This window comes from Lacerta agilis, chromosome 2 (genome assembly GCF_009819535.1).
Source record: "Lacerta agilis isolate rLacAgi1 chromosome 2, rLacAgi1.pri, whole genome shotgun sequence".
NCBI lineage: Eukaryota > Metazoa > Chordata > Lepidosauria > Squamata > Lacertidae > Lacerta > Lacerta agilis.
The window spans coordinates 53397151-53418751 of NC_046313.1; the positions used below are offsets into that span (position 1 = coordinate 53397151).

The window sequence follows — 21601 nt, forward strand, 5'->3', positions numbered from 1 at the left end:
TCATTGTTCAGGCAGCTGAACAAATAATTGTGTGTTTGCAGCATTATTATAAGAATTCTTGATGCAGGTAATGATCTGGCTGGAGAGGGCAAATCTGCTCCTGGAAAACATGTCTTTGGTTTACACAATCTCTCATTTGAAACATTCACAGTTGAATAAATATGCTATATTATACTGAGTAAACATGGCTCAAACCTTATCCTACATTTCATTTTCACAACTGCTACCATCATGTTACAAATTCATCATATCAGTGCAGTTCAATATAGTGAGGTATGAAAGGCAGCTCGATATGTGTGGATAATAAATGTGATGTATATAAAATAGAGGCAGAGATTTATGTTAAAAATGGCAGGCAGTACAAAGGTTGCTTGTCTCAAATAGGTATTTTGTGCATTCATGCACCTCATTTCAGCTTTGGAGATTTATTAGTCTGTTTTCTTAAAAATAACTCACATTAGCTCATTCAGTCTCTTTCACCCACTATACAAATTCTGTTTGGTACCACACGGTTCAGCATGGAGGTTGCCAACTACTGGTTTATAAAGGAGGGACCAATATGCTTCTCGCAGAATGTATTACAATCTGAAATCTTTTAGTTTATAAAGAGAAGAGGAGTAATTTTGGATTCACTTGTCAACTGAACATAAAATACTGATTCTATCTTGAGGGAAATGTAGCTCTGCCTACAGTGATAACTACGCATTCGCTCAGTCAGAAATATAAAGCCAGCTTTTAAAAATGATATCCAATAAATGTATACTGCATCTGAATTTTATTTTCTTTAAAATAGCAAATATTTCTAGATTTCACTGTAAAAGCATCCAGAGAGATGGTGCTGGTGTTGGTATGTGGTACAGTTGACCATGCAAATGAGATTCAGCCACTTCTTAAATTAAGTTGCAGTCAACTGAAGAATCCAGTCCACTACTGTAACTTTTAACTTTTAACAAAACCTTGCTAATGGATGCCCAAATAACATCCATGGCAACTTTCACCAGCTTCAATAGGTACTGCAGCTTTAGCCCTTCTCAAATAAACATGATCTTGCTTTGGTGAATCATGTCATGAATCATGATAACATTCAGGTTAGAATGTTGCATTTTACATGGGGTTGTCTTTCGAAACTGGCAGCTGGTTGAAAATATAGTTGCTACCATATTTATCTGGTGATTTAAGCATCTGTACTGGTTTTAGGTTTGTTTATGTACATAATTTAATCCCTAAATCAGGGATGAGAAACTAGCTCTCCAGATGTTGCTGAACTCCCTACTCTCATCAATCCCAGCCGGCATGGACAGTGGTCAGGGATGATAGGAGTTGTAGTCCAGCAGTATCTGGAAGGCCACAGGTTTCTGACTCCTGCCCTAAATGGTCTGGGATATTGGAATCGTCTGCTTCTAGTGAAACTCCAAATAGTTAGGATCTTTGGAGCCTCTGCTTTGAACCTCACTGCCTTCAAAGATGAAGGGCATGGCTATCTAGGACAATGCTTTCTCTGGGTGGTGCCCTAACTGTGAAACCCCCTCCCCAAAATAATTGGCCGTGCATTCATGCACTAGATTAATGGGGGCGGTTGTGTCCCCCCCCTTAATAACTTTTTTGCATCTCAGTTAATGGCCACTGCATAATTGTTGATTTGATATTTCTTTTAATGTTTTATTTTGTAACTTGTTATGCAAATCTTACAGGCAGAATATAAGATAAAATATAGGCAGATATGTCATGGATATATTTATTTAAAGATAAGTTGACTTTGATGATTTTGGCTAATGGGCATTTGTGCCTGCTCACCTTCATTGTTCTAGAATAGTATACATGCAGGTGCTACTGAATTTAGTATTCCCCCTCCACCCCCCCCAATAGAATACCTAGGACTTAGTAAATGTAGGTTGTCTTGCTTCAGAGCTGCGTTTGTGATTACATAAAGAGGTCATGCAAGTATATGCCAGGATCTCATCTAATGTGCTGACATAAAGCCAATTAATTCTCAGCCAGGGGATTTATTTTTCTTTCTTTCTTTAATATAAGCAGCCTCACATTCTGGCCAATCTGTTAGCTGGCTTTTGAAACTACTATTCAAATCTGGAAACTTCCTAATGTCCTTGGAACATGTTCACTAATTCGCATCTGCTGTTCTTTAGCAGGTGTTCAGAAAAATACTACTTGCAGATTCTCAATCTGAGCACATTGCTTCTGTTCACAGTTATGATTTTCTCTTCTTTTCAAAAAGAAATACAGTTTTAAGCAGGTTGTTTTGAAATGTGCTAAAATTGAGTTAACTCAAGGTGTGCTTTAAATCTCTCCACTGAAGAGTCTCTTCTTCCTATACAGTTTTTAGGAACAGTATTACAACATTTGGAGCAGAGGCTCAAATGAACACAACATCTTAATAGCTGTCATTCTGCTTCTGAACTAAATATTTTATTATTGTAATTAAATTACAGATAATCATCTCAGGTAGTGGTTCCTCCCTTATATTTATTGTGTTAACACTTTTGTATTATGCCAAACACACTGTACTATTAATTGTTGCATAATGTGATAGTAACAGATGTTTGCAAAATGTATTTGCGAAGAAGCATGTGGCAGCAGAGGCTACTGAAGTATTATTGTTTCCCAGCACTGGAAAATGGAGATGCTTAGGCTAGAATGTGGAACCACTTGCATACAAAGCATTTATTATTATTAGATCCAATTTATGAAACACTTCCCATAAAACATCTCAAAACAATTTCACAGTAAAAACATAACCAATGAAAACGATTCCATTATATAAAAACAATTAAACAATTTCATATGTAAAATTCATTTCCTACTCAATACAGGTATAGCCTAGGATATTGATCTCCTTTTGAAAGGCTTGCTTTAAAAATGAAGGTCTTTAATTGGCACCAAAAAGGCAATAGAGACTGTGCCTGTTTGAGGTATAACAGGAAGGAGTTTCAAAGGTTAGATGCCACCACACTGAAGAACAGATTTCTATATCTTATGGAATAGATCTCTTGATAAGAGGGTATCTGCAGGAAACCCTCATCTGTAGAGAGCAACAACTAATTGGGTATGTAGAGGGTAGGATGCTCTTTTAGCTTTTCTGATCCCAAGAGGTGTAGGACTTTGTACACCAGAACCAACACCTTGAACTTAGCAAATTGGCAGCCAGTGCAATTTTTACATGCGCAAGTTTCCACTGTAAGTTGATTTCCTAAACTCAATGAGGCTTAATATGTAGTTGGTAACTGACAATATTTCAGCCTAAAAAATAAAACCAACATATATTGCATTTTCTCGGTCAGCATCAAGTTATATTGCTTGAAATTGAAAGCCTATTTAACTTCCCTTACATTACAATTTTGCTTGCAGCTTCCTGCAGACCTGACCAAGATGCATCTCACAGATGGTCAACATCCACAGGTGACACATGTCCCCTCAAGTCAGTCTGGTTGCAGCATTGCTAGTGATTCTGGGAGTAGCAGTTTATCTGACATCTACCAAGTAAGTCCAAAATTTGTTTTAACATTCTGTTTTCATAAAAAGAGGGAGGACTTAAATGGTTGAATCCCTGTATGCTAGCATAAGCATAAGATTCCTATCATATACTTTTAAAGTTTGATAACACAATCAATAAAATAATATGTTGGGTTCAGTAAGACTAGAGGAATATTAAAGTTAAATATTAAATAATTTTGAAGATAATGATGTAGTTTGCTTCAGGTTAAAATCTTACTGAAATAATAATAAAACCAGTGCTTGTGATAATATGTAGTTATTCAAGTGATACCTGGCTATTGTAACCAATGGAGGTTTTCCCCCATGATGCCTAAAGAAGCAATGTATCAACTGAGATTTAGGATACAATCAGAGGTGTTTGGTGTCCTGAGTCCCAAGCCACTGAACACTCACAAGGCTCAGCAGCAACTGAAAAGGCAGGCAGTGCTCTTATTGATATGTGTATGTTGAAGTCAACTGAAGCAAATGGCACATTAGAGTGAGTTTGGCTTGAACTGATTAACAATAATAGATTGGGTAAAAGCTGGGTTGCATCCAACATTAGGCCTATTTAGAGTAGACCAGGCATAGGCAACCTTCGGCTCTCCAGATGTTTTGGCCTACAACTCCCATGATCCCTAGCTAACAGGACCAGTGGATGATGGGAATTGTAGTCCGAAACATCTGGAGAGCCGAAGGTTGCCTATGTCTGGAGTAGACTAACTGGGATAAATTAATATGGCTAACTTAAATGACCTAGGTTCATTTCTTCTACACTAACTTTGTTGGATACAACCCTTTATATTTTACATTAGTCTCATTAAAGGTGCATATACCGTAGAGCTGTTTGCGCTATAGCAGGGGTGGCCAACTCCTAAGAGACTGCGATCTACTCACAGAGTTAAAAACTGGCAGTGATCTACCCCCTTTTTGGGGGTTCAGGTCAAAGTTGTTGAGCTTTTTTAGGGAGGAGGAAAGCCCCATTTCCCCCCCCCCTTTTTGGGGGGTGCAGGGCTTTTTTGGGGGGGGTGTGTGCCAAAGTTGTTGAGCTTCTTTGGGGGGAGCCAGTGATCTACCACAGATGTCCAGTGATCTACTGGTAGATCACAATCTACCTGTTGGATGTGTGTGCACTATAGGAAGGGAACAGTGCTTAAGCAATAGAAATAGACCTAAGTATGTGTTTCTAGTTTGATGTAGACACACTTTGTGTCATTGTGTTATTGAGAGTTTTTTATACAGTGCTTCAGGCTTCTGCATTGCTAGGGGAACAAATGACATGAATCCTACTAACTCTTCAGCCTCCTTTTCTTAGTCCAGCCCACTTCCAGGCTGGCGTTGCGGGCAGACCATGTGGTCTCTCACTCTCAGCGGGGGCTGGACTAAGCCCCTGTGACATTCAGGAGTCCCTGGCCGCATCATGGCCCCAGCTGGCCAATCCAGTTGGCCGGGGGCGTGGCTTTTGGCTTTTTGAACCTATGTGTCTTTATTCAACTTAGGGGGGAGGCCTCGGGGACTTGACACGCAACTTAAGGCTGTGTTATAATGAAACTTGTTTCTCACTGAAGAGCTTGTAGTACAAAAAAATGTGAAAGATTTGGATCAAAATTGCTATGACTACAGGGAAGATTATTTGAATTCAATAATCAGACAACAATATATAGGAGGAGAGCTATATCTCCTATATATTGACAAAAGCCCCAGATTCAACCTGCCACATCTCCAAGTTCATCTGGAAAACATCCCTGTTTTAAACCCTGGCCAGTCAGTGCAGACAGTGCTGAGCTGGATAGACTAGCAGTTTTACTCTGTGTAAGGCAGATTCCTATTTTCCTATATCCGTTCCTGCGTAATTGTCTCTGTGGATTCAGACAGCTGCTTAAAAGTGAACTATGTGGTGGCTCCAAATATATACCTGTAGAAAGCCAGACATCTATACCTTACGGCCATGCAGTAAGCCCAGAATAACTAGTCTCCTGGCCAGACTATAAGCTTCTAGACATTCGTGGTGGGAAAGACTTTAGAAGGGTCTATGTATGTGAACTTTAAAAGAGAAAGACAAAAGAAAAAAAGATTGCACAGCTAGGTTAAACATGTCAGATTCATGCATTTCTAAGCCATGGAATAGCTTGGGGTATGTCCTGGAATATTTCCAGCCCCATGTTGTATAATAGATTCATGTAGTGGTGGATAGAAAATGACCAGAGTTTCCAACCAGAGTTTTCACAAGGCTAGCTGATGAGCAACAAATTGCCTACCATTTGTGTTTCCCCTGAAGCCTTTTGGACGTGCTGTATTTTTATTTATTTTATATAATAAAGGAGTTGTCAAAGTTAAGAGGCCTGATTATATATTTTATATAATAAAGGAGTTGTCAAAGTTAAGAGGCCTGATTAATGCATACTTATCTAGCAGCAAGTCTACTGTAATTGGTTAGATTTAAACAAGCATAGAACTAGGTGGTAAGAAAATCCAGGCAAGGTTTAAGGAAAAGTGGTGGGGAGGGAAAGCAATAGATGTGGGAAAGATATGTTATTCCTTCTTGATACTTCTTGCTCCTAATCACTTGTTCCTGTTTGGTTCTTGTTATGCACATGTGCATTTAACATTTAGCTCCACCCTTCTTCCAAATTAATTTTGTGGAGTAGGTCACACAACTTCTTTGATATATGCTTGATTCCATAAAAAGCAACTTAATTATTTCACTTCTGTTTAGTCTGTATCTAAATACATCTTGGAGGTTATTTTCATCATTGATCCACTATAGGTTAATAATTAATGTTCCCTAAAGTACATTAAGTGACAGTGGATGACCTTGGCATAATTGATATGCGTTAATTGTATTGTCATCTACTACTTCTACTGTAGATTTTTCCTAAGCAGTGCACAATGATAGACTGAGTTTTAAAAAGTAATGTTAAATGAGGCTTATTCCATCCAAAGGTACATAAAATTAATTAACAAAGTGTTTCAGAATATCAAAAAGTCCATCTATAGTGCTTACATTCCAAAGTCTACACATGCAGGATGCATGCATTCACATGGATTATTATAACTTTTATCTGATATCCTTGATAATGTATGTATTGAAGCTGACACTTTTACGTAATCTCTGTGTGGTTGGGGGGATCAGCTGTTAAAGCAATGGTTCTAACACCTCACACTAGCTGCTATTAAGGATGACTGTAAAAGAAGTCCGTGAATGTAACCTCATATCTCTTTTGAATAGATCCGGGACCTCAGTTTTAAAGTCCAAGGTGTAACATCTCTCTGGTCTATGATTTACTTACTGTAAGGTCCGTGTGGTGGTGTCTCACGAGTAACAAGGCAGGAGCCAAACCTGTCTGTTTACAGGTTTATTGTGCAATCTATTTATAGTGCAGAGCTACAAGATACATGTCTGTCTCAGTCACTGGCAGAATCTGGGAGTGGCCCCTTCCAGCTCTTTCCCCAGCATAAGAACTTAGGCACCCCAAGTCTCCTCCTACCCTCTTTGCGTTTCACTCCTCTGCACAATTGGGGCGACGGAAATGGCGTGCCTCCCTCCTGACCAGCCGGGTGAGGTGGGCGCAGGGTCTCTGTTGCATCCCCAAGCCCTCTCCCCGCCAGACTCCCTGTTTGTCGCTCCTGGCTGGATGAGGCACTAGGGCTCTCTGTAGCATCCCCAAGCCCTCTCCTTGCCAGGCTGGCCCCTTCCCCTTCCTCCCCGCTGGAGGTGTGGCTGCTTTCCATGCTGGAAGAGGTGCTGCTGCGCAGTTGGCATTGGGGCTCCCTGTATCCCAACAGTCCCTCCGGTCCCATCAGCGGGCAAGGTGGCAGTTCCCTGGCACTTACAGATGTGGAAAAACTGACCTATGCACTGCTTACTTGAACTGAATGTGGCACAGAGTGAATGTTTTTACATACACAATAAATTATGTGTAGGGTTGAGATCTTTTACAAATGTTAATTTGACAGCATAATCCTCGCAGCAAACATTTTAAATAAATATTATCAATACTATTTCAGAAAACATTCTTACTTTCTTAGCTCATAATCAATGTGTCTTCCTTCTATTTCATGTTTACAACAGCAGAGCTGGAATGTTTTTTATTGCTTTCCATCTGCTGTATAGGTTGATAATCGTGTAACTGAATCTCTTTCTGTTGTCATGTAGTAAGCACATTTGTTTCCATATTTATTTGCCCTCTTTAAATTGCTTAGGGCACTTGCCCTATAACCATATGTTAACAAAATTGATCTGCAACTGGATTTCATCATGGCTAATGGGACAAATACAATATTTGTTCTGTCCATGCTGATCACTGCAGCCACTGCTTTGTGTGAATTCTAGACTCTGATCCTTTGATCATTTTTTCTGCATCAAAATTATCTATCATGTAATTACTAGACCAAAATATGTAAGTTTTGTGGAACTTACTGAAAGAGGATGTGGAGGCTACAAAGGTGTAAATAGATTTCTTTGTGTATCTTCTCCCACAGATATTAAAATAAATATTATACTAGGGACTCCAAGTGATCTCTCAGTTGCCTCCATCTTCTTTGGTTCAATACTACTGATGCTCTAAGACTGAATTCCTGAATATCCCTTTATATTTTCTGAATGTTTATTCTTTCTCTGAAGAAGAGACTATTCTTGAATGAATGAATGAATCTTTATTTGTGTCAGCCATTAACCATAGCAGTAAAACAACAATATGCATAGCTGTCAACCTTTCCCCCTTTTTTGCAGAAAATTCCCTTATTATAGCATTGGGAAACAGCAGGGAGGGTTGACAGCTATGTATATAGCAGTGGGGAACAGCAGGGAGGATTGACAGCTATGACAATACGATATACAAAGAATAGAAATAAAAAATCAATTATATAAAATACATTTTAGGGTTTTGAGAGACTATTCCTTTAATATATAGATCAGGGATGGGGAATTAGATCCAGCTGGACAGCTGAATCCAGAAGTAGCCAACCTGCTGTAGACCACTTTGACAGGTGGGCGGAGGGCAGCTGTCAATCAGCAGAGAACATATAACATCAGATTACTTAAACTTTAAACTATATCTGTAGAGAAAGAACTTGAAGTTCATTGTGCTCAGTCAGCAGCTTTTGAAAGTGGTCAGATACACATGAGAACCAGGAGCTCCCAAAGGTATTCTGTTCTATCACTCCTGAAAGTGGTGTGGCAGGGTAACATTCCTTTGCAGTTGTGACTTGAATTCATCACTGTTTGAAATAATGTCTTCACCTGTCTTGTTCCTGATGTCATATGATGGACTGGTGGTCATGGCTTGGAATAAGCAGCCAAGTGGACCAAATGGGGGGAGCCTAATGGGGCCAAATTGGAGACGACCTCTTTGATCAAGAGGTTAATAAACTCTGTGGGTCTTATTCATTGTGGGTCTGCTAGAAGCCAGTATAAGAAATTAACACTAGCATAACACAACTTCCTCCCTCTCTTCCCCCTACCCAGTGTTTACCTGCACCATCCCCAAATCTGCTTTGGAGGGTCAGGAGAGCCCTTCAGAACATCATGCAGAGGAGAGGGGGTGATGGTTTCATTGGCCAAGCAGAAATGTTTGTGCTGACAGAGCTATCTCTGTAGATATATTGAATACAGCTCTAACTAATTAGGCCCATGGGCCAGAAATTTGCTACAAATGATCTTGATATAGAGGAATCATGAGTTGAGTTCCTTCTCCCTGAAATGTTGACTGTCCTTCAGGAAGGCCATGCTTGGCAATGAACTAAACCCTTTCCCCCACCCAACCCACGTGGTTTGTTCATCTAGACTTTGAGTAGCTCCCCCCCCCCAGCTGATGAGCATGTTGAAAATTGGCCAACCTCCTGAGGGCTGCATATTGGTGATGGCTGTGGTCAAAGTGGCTAACATATGTTTTGCTGTGTATGCATACTCTCCAGAGCATACATACAGACCCTCACATACACTATACATTCTGACAGATGGAGAGACAGACACTGGGAAACACCAAAAAATGCAAGTTCATATTCAGCAGAGCTCTCTCACTGTGTGTGTCTCCATGGAGTTGGAAAAAGCCCTCTTCTTACCCTACCAATCCACTCTTCTTTTTCTGGTGTGGTGCCATCAGAAGGAGGTCCTTTGCTTGAGGCTTTTTGCAAGACCATCTTGCAATAGTTCCAGAGGGAAAATAGAGGCTTTTCCAAAGTAAGAAGAGTTGCCAAGTTTTGAAGAGGGGCTAGTGGGCTGACAGAGACCTTATTCAGATGATCTTTAATGTTATCTGAATTTACTTTTCAACTTTTGGTTGCTTTTACTGTTTCTGATTTAGTGTTCCATAAGTTGAATTGTACCTTTATTACAATATTATTATTATTATTTTAAAAATACAAGCTTATAAAGGGTGATTCTGCTTGACAAAACCTTTTGTCATAGGAAATGCTGCTGCATTGTACAAAGTGCTAGATTATACAAATGCTAAATCTTTCTATTTTTAAACTGGCACTTGACCTTACTTGCCAGGAGTTTTCTATATATGTTAACCATATAGGAATCAAATGAGCTGCTGCTTTGATAGACTGTTGAGAGTCTCTTGAAGGGCTGGGTTTTATGTTCCCCACATATTCAAAGAAACTGAACCTTTCAGAGAACAAGCTGGATCTGCTGAGGTTAGCTGACCTTGCCTAGCTTGAGTTTAAATTTACCTGCATCATATGACATGGCCTAGTTGCAGATAATAAATGCTTAAATCATTCTGTTTAAATGTACAATCACTCTTTTCGCCATCTTAACAATTTTTCCCTTTAGGATATAATATTATTGTTTATGTTAAATTGGTTATAGGGTAGAACTTGTCAGTTTTGTTCTGACTTACTTTCTGCTGCAGACAGCACCAGCTTTATGGTCCTAAAAATTATTAATTTCTGTGTTCATTATTGATGGAACTTAACATTTGGATTTCACAAATACCTATACAAGTGGAATATTCTAGTCATTCTTTACTGATTATCCCCAATCCCACTCCCCAAAACATCACAAGGGTCCATTAGTGGATTTGTGTCAAAATTTATGTGCTTAATTTTCAGCAACTTAAAGAACTTGCATTGATTTTATGTACAGGCTACCGAAAGTGAGATGGGGGATGTAGATCTAACTGGTCTCCCAGAAGCACCAGTTGATTCTGAAGACGATGAAGAAGAAGATGAAGACATTGACAGAACTTCAGATCCACTGCTGGGGCGAGATGTTGTACGGGAATGCCTTGAAAAGGAACCTGCTGACAAAACAGATGATGACATTGGTGAGACGTAAAAAGAAAGAAAGTACTTCTACTTAGTTTCAGCAGATTATTCCTAATAATCTAGTAATTTGAAAGTTAATTGACAAACTGATATAGTAGCTTATTTCTCTCTCTCTCTCTCTCTCTCTCTCTCTCTCTCTCTCTCTCACACACACACACACACTCACACACACACGCACACACACACACACACACACAGAGTGCCAATCCTTATGTAGCCAAAGTGGTACCATTGACATATATGAGAGAGATACTAGCAGGCTTGGGAGAACCCTAAGTTTTGTAGAAGTAAAAACAAAACAAAAGAACGACCCCCTCCCACAAAAGAGCCCCAGCCATTTGCTTGACATTTGGAGAGAGAGAGAATGGAAGTGAGAATCCTTGAAGAGAGCGTGTCTGTCTGGCTAAAACTCTGAACTGAAGCAGTTCACATTGCAACATTTTGTTGCACGTCTCACTTGCATAGACATTATCTATTTACACATATTCCCTATGTCTTTTTATCTATAGCTAACCTCATATATTGCATAAAATATATAGATTGTGTGTGTATAGGTAGGGGAAGCAACCATCCACTAAGTGTCATCAATTCCTATGCATATAGGACCTAAGCATCCTGTTCTTCCAAGTGTGCAGATTGGCCCATTCTAACATTGGACTGCCATTTCTTATTCACTTACCTCCTTGTGTACTGTTAACATGGGGTTGGATCCAATTAACTCTGAGCAATAGGACAATAGTTGCTGGCACAGTTTTGCAAAGTATTTCACAAGAGTTTGCATAATGCTAAAATAGCTCTATAGCAGTTCTCATGCTTCTGCTTTTATAATAAGTTTCACTTTTTCTCATTCAAAAGTCCCATTTTTGAGTAGAAGATGCCTTTGAATGCTGAAAGTCCTCTTTGATTCCAACTCGTAGCCACTCCTATTAACTAACATAAATTGATGAGTGACACAAATACAGATTGAAATCCATTTTTGATATATTAAATAATACCAACCTGCACGATAGTGAAACTTAACTAAATGTTGCCTTGCTTTGTTTCTAGCATATATTTATTTTTGTTCTTATAGAACAATTACTGGAATTCATGCACCAGCTTCCAGCATTTGCAAACATGACTATGTCTGTAAGGAGAGAACTCTGCTCAGTGATGATATTTGAAGTTGTAGAACAAGCAGGAGCCATCATTCTTAATGATGGGCAAGAAGTAAGTATTGCATAATGCATGCCATGATCATGTTGCTATGTGATCATTAAACACCTATAGTATATATATATATTTGCCATGCAGATGAGGGTGAAATGTTTTCAGTTTTACAGCATATGTAGCAGTTCATAACTCCCCAGTGTCATTGCATATTGTCAAAAGCTCCCAAAACATTTCACAGGAGTTTTTTTTTACTGCTAGCTTATTTCAAATGTCAAACCATGTTTCTATCCCTTAGATATAGGCCTGGTTTGTACATCATGGTAACGCAAAACTATGGCTTAGTGAAACTGTGCAAATGTGGGCTCCCAGAGAGGTGATTGCAGCTGTTTTGTTCCTCCCTGGTCTTTTTTATTCCTGAATCATAATGATCTGGATCTGGGTTCATGGTTAAGTTCTCTTCTCACTAGCCATGAGTTTGTAACTAAGATGTGCCATGCGAACCAAGCCATAGTTTCTCAAATGCACATGATGAATATTTTGAACTCAAGCAACAATACCACATCCTGAATCTTACATTAGGATGACAATCCTAATTAACGATTTCTGTCCAAATATCTCATTCATCTCTGTGTTTCTTCATGGAAGATGGGTACTGGTTGTTAACATTACTACTAAATTGATCATTTTTATTGCTACCCCAGTGGTTATATTGCTGTTGCAGAGGCATACTAAGCATCCAGTGAGCCTTCTGTTTAGCTTATTGTTGAGACAGTTGGATGCTTAAGATAACTGAAATGCTTTTATTGGGTTTTCTTTCTAGCTTGATTCTTGGTATGTTATTTTAAATGGCACTGTGGAAATCAGCCATCGAGATGGGAAAACAGAAAGTCTCTGTATGGGAAATAGTTTTGGGATTACTCCCTCTCTGGAAAAGCAATATATGAATGGTGTAGTTCGGACCAAAGTAGATGACTGCCAGGTAAGATTACTTCATAGTAAAACATTATTCCATTTTCTCATTAAAATTTCTATTTAATTAATCAGTCCAGAAATAAAATAGTGCAGTTTTGGCTAATGGTAACCACTTACAGCTTTCTTGCTCATAGCATAGACTATTCAGCAAACAGGAACCACTGCTTTCCCTATTTATATATCAAAGTCTGCTGAAATGAGCTCAGGACAGTTTTACTTTTTGAATTCAAGTTCTCATCAAGACTTCTTATCTGTATGTATCAGTTGTAGTAATCTCTGAAGGTATTACAAAAATAAATAAATTATGAGGATGAACAAGATGGAAACAGATTGATTTCTAATTACATTTTGCCATAATTATGTTTCTAGGCTTGACTGATGGGTTTAAAAAAACAAAACAGTTTGCTTGTGTATTTATACCCCTCTATTATTTTGGATAGTTTGTATGTATAGCCCAGCAGGATTATTGGAGAATTCTGAACCATGTTGAAAAAAATACACACAAGGTTGAAGAAGAAGGAGAAATTGTTATGGTGAAAGAGCACAGAGAGCTGGACCGCAGTGGAACCAGGAAAGGACACATTGTCATCAAGGTGATCAAAAGCGTAACCTTACAAAGAAGTTGTTTTATTATATAGCATTTTTCAGTTTCATAACAAAGTGATCTAGTTTCTCATTTTCATAGAAGTTCTATTGTTATGCAGTCAAATGGCTATATATTGTGGAAATAATATGCCTCTGGGCAATTAGACATCACTCAACAATATAGTCTTTACAGACATAGATCTGAGTTGTAATGCTTTATTGGTATGCAGGAAGTATTATGAAAATAAATATGTGTCTAGGATGAAAGTTAGGAATTGGATTTATGAATATGGCTTGGTAGTGATATTACAAAACGGTATATTGCTTTTGTGGAATTATTAACTGCCTTCTATTGTTTTTAAGGCAACACCTGAACGCCTGATTACACATTTAATAGAAGAACATTCTATTGTGGATCCAACATACATTGAAGACTTTCTCTTAACATACAGAACATTTTTGGCAAGCCCCCTGGACGTTGGGGATAAACTATTGGAATGGTTTCAGGTAGACAGTCTCAGGGACAAGGTTAGTTTCTAGATGAGAGATGACCAAACCCTGACTGGTAATTTTCTTGTACTGGAAATAAGAAGAGCCTGCAGTATCAGGTCCGTGGCCTATCCAGGCCAGCATCAAGTTCTCACAGTGGCCAGCTGGATGCCTGCGTGAAGCCCACACAACTAGCGTTCAGATGCAGAGCTTAGCTGTTATGACTAGTATCCATTGATAGTCTCCTCCTCCTTGAATCTGTCCAATCCTATTTAAAGCCCCCAAGTTGGTGGTTATTACTCCCTCCTGTGGGAGGGAGTTCCATATTTTAACTATGTGCAATGCCCTGAATATTTCAGCATTCAGGTTCAGGTGTTACGGCAGAGGGAGAAAAGCTTCTCTATCCACTTTCTTCATGCTGTGCATGATTTTATAAACAACTATTGTACCGGTATTACCTTTTGCTTGCCTTTTTTCTATTTTAAAAAGTCCCAAATGCTGTAACCATAAGGGAGCTGCCCCATCTCCTTGATCATTTTGGTTAACTTTTTTCTGAACTTTCCCCCCTAACTGTACAATATCCTTTTTGAGGTGAGGCCGCCAGAACTGTACCCAGTATTCCAAATGTGGTCTCAGCATAGATTTGTGTAATGGCATTGTGACATTGACAGTTTTATTTTTGGTTCCTTTCCTAAGGATCCATGTCATAGAATTTGCCATCTTCACAGCTGCTTCACAGTGGGTCACTCTTCTTTATGAAGTCTTATCTGAACTTCTTGGTGTGGTGACTTACAGTACTGTGAAACACAGAGAACTTAGAAATCATCTGAAAAATAATGTATTCACTATATAAAAACTGTAGCAGTAATAATAAAGCGTGTACATTGTTTTAAATTCAGAGAATGCTGAGAACAGGCAATATTCCTAACTATTTTTAGGCTGGCAGTATCAACTTGCAGTTGGTAAAAGTTTCTATTGCCTAATAAAAGTCTCTGCCATCATATACCAGAGCTGGGGGATGGGGAAAAACCTGAGAGAAATAAACTCATTTATGATTCAGATATTTCTGCTGTATTTTGAACTTTTATTCTTGCTTCATCTTTATGCCTAGGTATTTCAGTTCACACACATGAGCCAGTCACTGCTTTAATTTTCAGCTAAGAGATATCCCAAGTAAAATGATTATCATTAAAAAAGAATTAAGTCATAATTAGTATGACCTCAGAAGTTATATATCATTGTACATTTACATATATAAAGGCATTGCCCTCAGAACAGGAAGTAACATTTTATGCGGTTAGAGAACTTGGATAGATCTCTTTGAAGAACATTTTTGTTTTAAACTGACAAGGTATCTGACAGACTGCCAGTTGTGCAGTAATTTTATAGCCCAATTGACTACTTCAAAAAAATGAAGATGGAAATTCTAGCTTTATTAGTGTAAGTTCCATAGAAGCAGCCATTGCAAATGACAAATATTTTGCAAGGGCAGCAACTTTGAAATATTGATTCATAAGAAAACCATGGAAGAGAGAGAGAGTACTCCAGGTGTTGAGTTGTAGGCCTGTTCTCTCTAGTAACAAAGATAGTCATTTTGTTTTTTTAAAAAATGTATAAAAGCATAGACAAATTGGCTCATAGAGTGGAAAGGTATATAATTGGTACAAAAGCTATTTGACTGGTTGTTAGTGCCAAAACTATATTAAGAATAGCAACCTAATTTCTTCTTACAAATAAAACTTGTATTAACTTCACATATGTACTTGTTCTTAGGTTACCCGAGTTGTACTATTGTGGGTGAACAACCATTTTAACGATTTTGAGGGAGACCCAGCCATGACACGTTTTTTGGAAGAATTTGAAAAAAACTTGGAAAATGCGGTAGGAACTAAATAAATTGAGTTTTGTGCTGCATCATGCCTTTTTAAAAGCAACTCTTACTATATCAAAAACATTTGTAGAAGGTTTTAACTGAGCACTGCACATTTCTTTCAAAGGGCTTTTTATTATAGAGATAATGCTGTTTCATGGCACAGTTGTGGCAAATAATGGGTTGATGTGATCAGACGGTGAGGTAGTTCTGTGTAATTTCACCATTATATGATTTGGTGTCACCTAATTCTAGATGGGAGATATTCATGTGTTTGACAATTTACAGAAAATGAAGGGGCACCTCAGATTACTAAACATCGCCTGTGCAGCCAAGGCAAAATGGAGACAAATCACATTGCAGAAGCCTGCTAGAGACTCCCCACTTTTCTTCAGCCTCCTTGGAGGAAGTGAAAAATGTTTTGGTATTTTTGTGGAGACAGTAGAACCAGGAAGCAAAGCAGCAGAAGCTGGGCTTAAACGTGGTGATCAGGTAAAGTAAAACCCAGTGTCTCATTTACAATCATATATCTGCTTTGGTTAAGTGAAGTATATTCAACCAAAGAAATTGACTTCAGATATTTGTTGTGTTGGGCTGGTTTAGAGATCTCGGCTAAAACCACTCTTTTCATACCACATCCCTCCCATGTTCCTTGGTTTGTTTAATGGTGTTTTGACCTGTTTTCTAAATAGTTTTGTCTCCATAACACGATGAGAAATTTATATTGTGAAAAAACAAATTATTCTCAGGATTGGTTATGGTAGTCAAATGGAAATGTAACATTGGAAAGTGAAATACAAACATACGTAAACAGTCTAAGCAGGGGAGCAATTCTTTCTGCCATGATTCCAGTTACAGGTAGGAAGCCATGTTGGTCTGCCATAGTCAAAACAAAATAAAAAAATAAAAAAATTCCTTCCAGTAGCACCTTAGAGACCAACTAAGTTTGTTCTTGGTATGAGCTTTTGTGTGCATGCACACTTCTTCAGATACCCTCCCCACTCTCTCACTATATATAATGGTCTGGTGACTTCTGTTTCGGTGTATCTGGATTAAGATTCCATGTTGGTAATATTCCATCTTTTTTATAACAAAATTCTCTTTTCCTGCATTATTTTAAAGGTAATGGAAGTAAATGGACAAAACTTTGAGAATATTACATTTGCAAAAGCCACTGAAATCTTGAGAAACAATACTCATCTTTCCATCACTGTAAAAACAAATATTTTTGGTGAGTACCATTGTATAAGCCATATAAATGATATTGCTTAGAGACATTGGCCAAATAACTACTTTGAGGGTTTTAGTGAGTTCATGAGGTTTTTGAAAGTTATTTCCTTTTAACATTTAAGAACTGCATGCATACACACCCATTACATTCCCAAGCTGCTTTTGAAGCTCCCACCCACCCAGTTATAAATTTCCTTTATACACCAAACGGATGGTGGAGGAAGGTGCTGGTTAAGAAATACAGTAAGCCCGCCATTTTACATGCATTTAACTTGTGTGCATTCAGCTTTAGGCAAAAAAAAAAAAAAAAAGGAAACAAAAGAAAAGAAAAGGGGGCAGGGCTCTGCGAAAAACAGCTTTAGCAGCCCCATCTGCCATTGAAACTAATGTGCTTTGACTGTACTCAATTTTGGCTTTATGTGCGACCCCCCACAACATAACTCTCGCATAAATTGCAGGCTTACTGTATACTCAAATCACTCTTGGTGCACAGGACTAGTTACAGTTTTAGGACACTGCCCTCATCTTAAAGGTCTACACAAAATCCTGAATTTTGTCTATGGTGGCACTTCAAAAGTGATGACCTACATCTAGAGGTGACAGGCCATACAGTAAAGCTTCACATTTTAATCCAACGGGAATATTTCCTATGGAAGTTTGAACTTCTCTCTATAGCTGGTAACTATTACTTCTGCTTCTTTTGGACCTGATTCTCGCTCCTCTCCCCTTCTTTTTTGTCACAATCTTTATCCAAGTACAGTAGTACCTCTGGTTATGTACTTAATTCGTTCTGGAGGTCCGTTCTTAACCTGAAACTGTTCTTAACCTGAAGCACCACTTTAGCTAATGGGACCTCCCGCTGCATCGCCAGAGCACAATTTCTGTCTTATCCTGAAGCAAAGTTCTTAACCTGAAGCGTTATTTCTGGGTTAGCGGAGTATGTAACCTGAAGTTTATGTAACCCGAGGTACCACTGTATGCTTTTCATATGTTTGATATCAGCATAGAAGTCAAAATGTGTCACATGTGCAAGCCACCTTCAAGGGAAAAAATTGTAATGGCGAAATATAGTTGAAGTGATCATTGTGTCCTTCCTGCCCCCTCTGTTGCAGCCTTTCGAAAAGCTACTCCTGTAAGTCAGGGTATCCTTCACAGTAGCATGGGATATGGTGCTGGAAATTGCTCTGAGAAGGACTAATCAGTGAAATATTGACACCCCTGAATGAGTAGAAACAATAGTGAGATGAGATATATGAGATGTTTTTACAAAATGAATTGGTCTAAGTTTATTTTTTTCAATTGTGCAGCTATGTAGATAGACAGATTCATCTATTGATGGATTCCAGGTTTCTTTTGTCAGATGTAACGGCTTCAAGGTGCTTGCCTTGTTTGTTGCTCATGAAAATTCATGAATGTCTGCTGAAGTCCTTGGCAGGAGTTTTAGTTGCTGATTTAATGGATTTGTGTTTAAGTCTTTCCCCCATATTCTATATTATCCAAAGCACCACCCAGACCCTACTGCTATATTTTAATCTCTTATTCAAATCTACACGTATGTCATATAGCACAACTTGATTTTACATAGCTTGAGCTGTCCAAGAAGCAAAAACGTGGACGATCAATACTTAATTGCTTGTAGCATTTGCAGCAGGGAAAAAGCATTTGAACTATAAATTATATGGCAAATGTAGTCTCAACTCTGCAACCTCAGGTGCACAAATCCATTTCTGCCCCTTAGGAAGGAGGGGGAGTTGCATTCAGCACGATCCCAGCACGTGCGCAGGGGATGGTTTCATCCCCTGCCACTACTGGCTGAGTCCTGGGCACGGTGCCCGGCTTGCTGGCCAATCGGCTCAGCTGTCGGGCGTGGCTGGCTGCATTTAAGCCAGAGCGCGCCCAGGGCTCAGCCTGCTCTTTTCCTGCTCCATTCAGCGATTCCCACCCGCCCACCCTCTAGGCAGCGCACTGTAGCGTCCCGTTAGGCAGTTTCGCTATGACCTTGCTATGGACCACGGTTGGTCGCCGTTAAGGGGCCTGGTAGGAATTTTCCCACTTGGCAAATTGGCTCCGCCTGGTGGTTTTCGCCTACCTCGTAGCAACTCGTCACAACTTTGGTTTGGCGGTTAGGCATTGGATTATCTCAGTTAGAATCTCGGTGGGGGGGGAGGTTCGGCCATCACCTCCCCCCCAAGGCTCTGAAGGGTACTTCAGTAAATGAGTCCGGGGGGGGGGCATGTCCCTGTCCGAAACCACGGTGGGTGAGGGCCAAAGGCACGCCCCAGTCCGGGGATCACTGGGTGAGTCCCTAGCTGATGTGCAGCAGCAGGGTTCTCACCCATTGGTGGTTAACCCTTCCCGGACTGCCAGCGCGACGTGCTGGAGTCGGATATTGTTAGTTAGTTCCAATGCCTAAAGCCAATACCGCTCAACATCTGTAACCAATAAAGTTGTGGCCTTTTATGCCCATTAACCTTATTTCCGTGTCCTGTGTGGTCATTCCACATCGGGGGGATCGGGTATTGATATGCAATTGAGGGAGCCTCTTAGATCTTTCACATCTTTCATATTACTTTAGTGTGCTCTTACTCTGGTTTTCACACTAAAATAATTTTTAGGAGATAATGGCTAGGATCCAAGGAATCTTTTGCATCACATTCTCACACACTCTTTGAAACATCATCCCTGAAGGTTGAGGATATTCTAGAGCTACATTCTGTGAGGCACAAGAGACTGCAAATCAGAATGGAAAGTTCAGCCTTTGCTTTTTTCTCAGTCCTCTTTGGATCCTGGCCAGTATTTGAGCACTAGTTATAAGTAATATATTTGAAGAAAGATATTGGATTAGGACTGTATTGAATAGTCTTTTAGGATAAAATGAAGTTTCCATGTATGAGAATTCATTGTGAAAACTATGTTGAAGCAACCAAAACCAGCAACAAACCTTGCCATTTAAGTCAAGGGAATAGACAAGGAAGGGCGAGGAGCAGAGGAGCTAAGGTCAGGTTCTGTCTAAATATGATAGGCCACCTTGGTGTTCAGCAGAATTACAAACCAGGTTTACCTGGGGATATTTGCTCTTCTTCAGATTGACCTAGATTTTAGCATGGCACCACATGCAGACTTGCTCCCAGGTGGTTCAGCTTAGAGATGGCTATTCATTGATTTGTTACACATCATACATACCTCAAACTGACGTAGATTGTGTATGGAGAAATATAATGATATCAGGAATGCATTTATAAAAATTATAAAACTTGTTAATAATTTTATACTTGTTAGAATAACCATACTACTTATATACCCATATGATGTATTGTACCGCAGTTTCAAGCACATTTTCTTTTCTTTTGACTTTTCTCCACCTTTTCTCCACTTTATTTTTCTACTAAAATAATATTTCTTTTGAAAATTTATGTTTTCAATAAAACCTTAAAAAAAACTGACGTTGACCCATACCAAAGCTTCTACAGAGTTTTGAATCCTAATGTTCTCTTTCATTTTTGTGCATCTTAAGCTGTGCTCTCTCAAAGTAATATATATGCTTTAGGATTTCAGCAATTTGCTGCAGATTTGGATCCTTAAAAGCAAAATTATGATAAAATGGAACACATTTTTAAATGTTCCTTTTTAGGTTTTAGCATAATCCTAATAATAATAATTACCGTATTTTTCGCTCCTAAAAAGTAAGGGGAAATGTCTGTGCATCTTATGGAGCGAATGCATGGTCCCTGGAGCCGAATTGCCTAGGGGCCAAAACCAGATCATGCTCTTTTTTTTTTACAAAGAGAGAAAGGGGTGTTGAAAGGAAGCCGCTTAACAGCTGTTCAGCAAGTGATCGGGAGAGAGATAAGGCTCCCTTTCCAGCCCCGCCCCCTTGCCCAGGCATCCATTGTTGAATGCAGAGGGAGGCTGTTTGTTTCTCCAGGACATGTGACTGGCTGATTAGATTATCTGTCTGGAAACTGTAGAAATGGCTGTAGGACTAGAAGCTGCAGAACTGTGAGTTGGACCCCATAAAAACAGGGCTTTTCCTCTTTGCAAAAAAAGCTGCACCACTTTCAGCTGATCCTCAAAAAAACAGGGCTTTACCCCTTTCCTCTAAAAACTAGGTGCATCTTATGGAGCGAAAATACGCTAATAATAATAATAATAATAATAATAATAATTGAATGAATGTGTAACATTTTGACTTTCTTTTCTACAGTGTTCAAAGAGCTGCTTAGCAGGATAGGGCAGGAGAAGAATGGAGTTCCTCATATTCCAAAAATTGCAGAAAAGAAGAATAATCGCTATTCCATCCCAGATATTCCTGGGGATGTAGAACAGATGTTTCCACGCGAGAAAGGAAACAAGAAAATAAAAGCAAACACTGTGTCTGGTGGAAGAAACAGAATCAAGAAAATTTTAGACAAGACGCGATTCAGCATCTTACCTCCGAAATTGTTCAGGTATGATAAAATACTTTCTCATAAACTAGCATTTTTCTACAACCCTTTCTACAACTAGACAAGAAAGGACTATATCAGCTCTCTGTTGGTG

General features: G+C 39.1%; 1 protein-coding gene across 4 annotated transcripts in view; it reads left to right on the forward strand.

Annotated features, from left to right (window-relative positions):
• RAPGEF6 (Rap guanine nucleotide exchange factor 6) overlaps positions 1-21601 on the forward strand; it is an 87374-nt gene that overhangs the window by 26798 nt on the left and 38975 nt on the right. For all 4 annotated transcript variants that reach the window (XM_033140075.1, XM_033140072.1, XM_033140073.1 and 1 more), the window contains exons 2-11: positions 3364-3495; positions 10583-10763; positions 11837-11973; positions 12737-12895; positions 13329-13481; positions 13837-14001; positions 15736-15843; positions 16121-16324; positions 16955-17063; positions 21267-21510. In XM_033140075.1, the coding sequence (XP_032995966.1) occupies positions 3385-3495; positions 10583-10763; positions 11837-11973; positions 12737-12895; positions 13329-13481; positions 13837-14001; positions 15736-15843; positions 16121-16324; positions 16955-17063; positions 21267-21510 (1571 nt within the window). In that variant the 5' untranslated portion in view covers positions 3364-3384. The remainder of the gene's footprint in view (positions 1-3363; positions 3496-10582; positions 10764-11836; positions 11974-12736; positions 12896-13328; positions 13482-13836; positions 14002-15735; positions 15844-16120; positions 16325-16954; positions 17064-21266; positions 21511-21601) is intronic.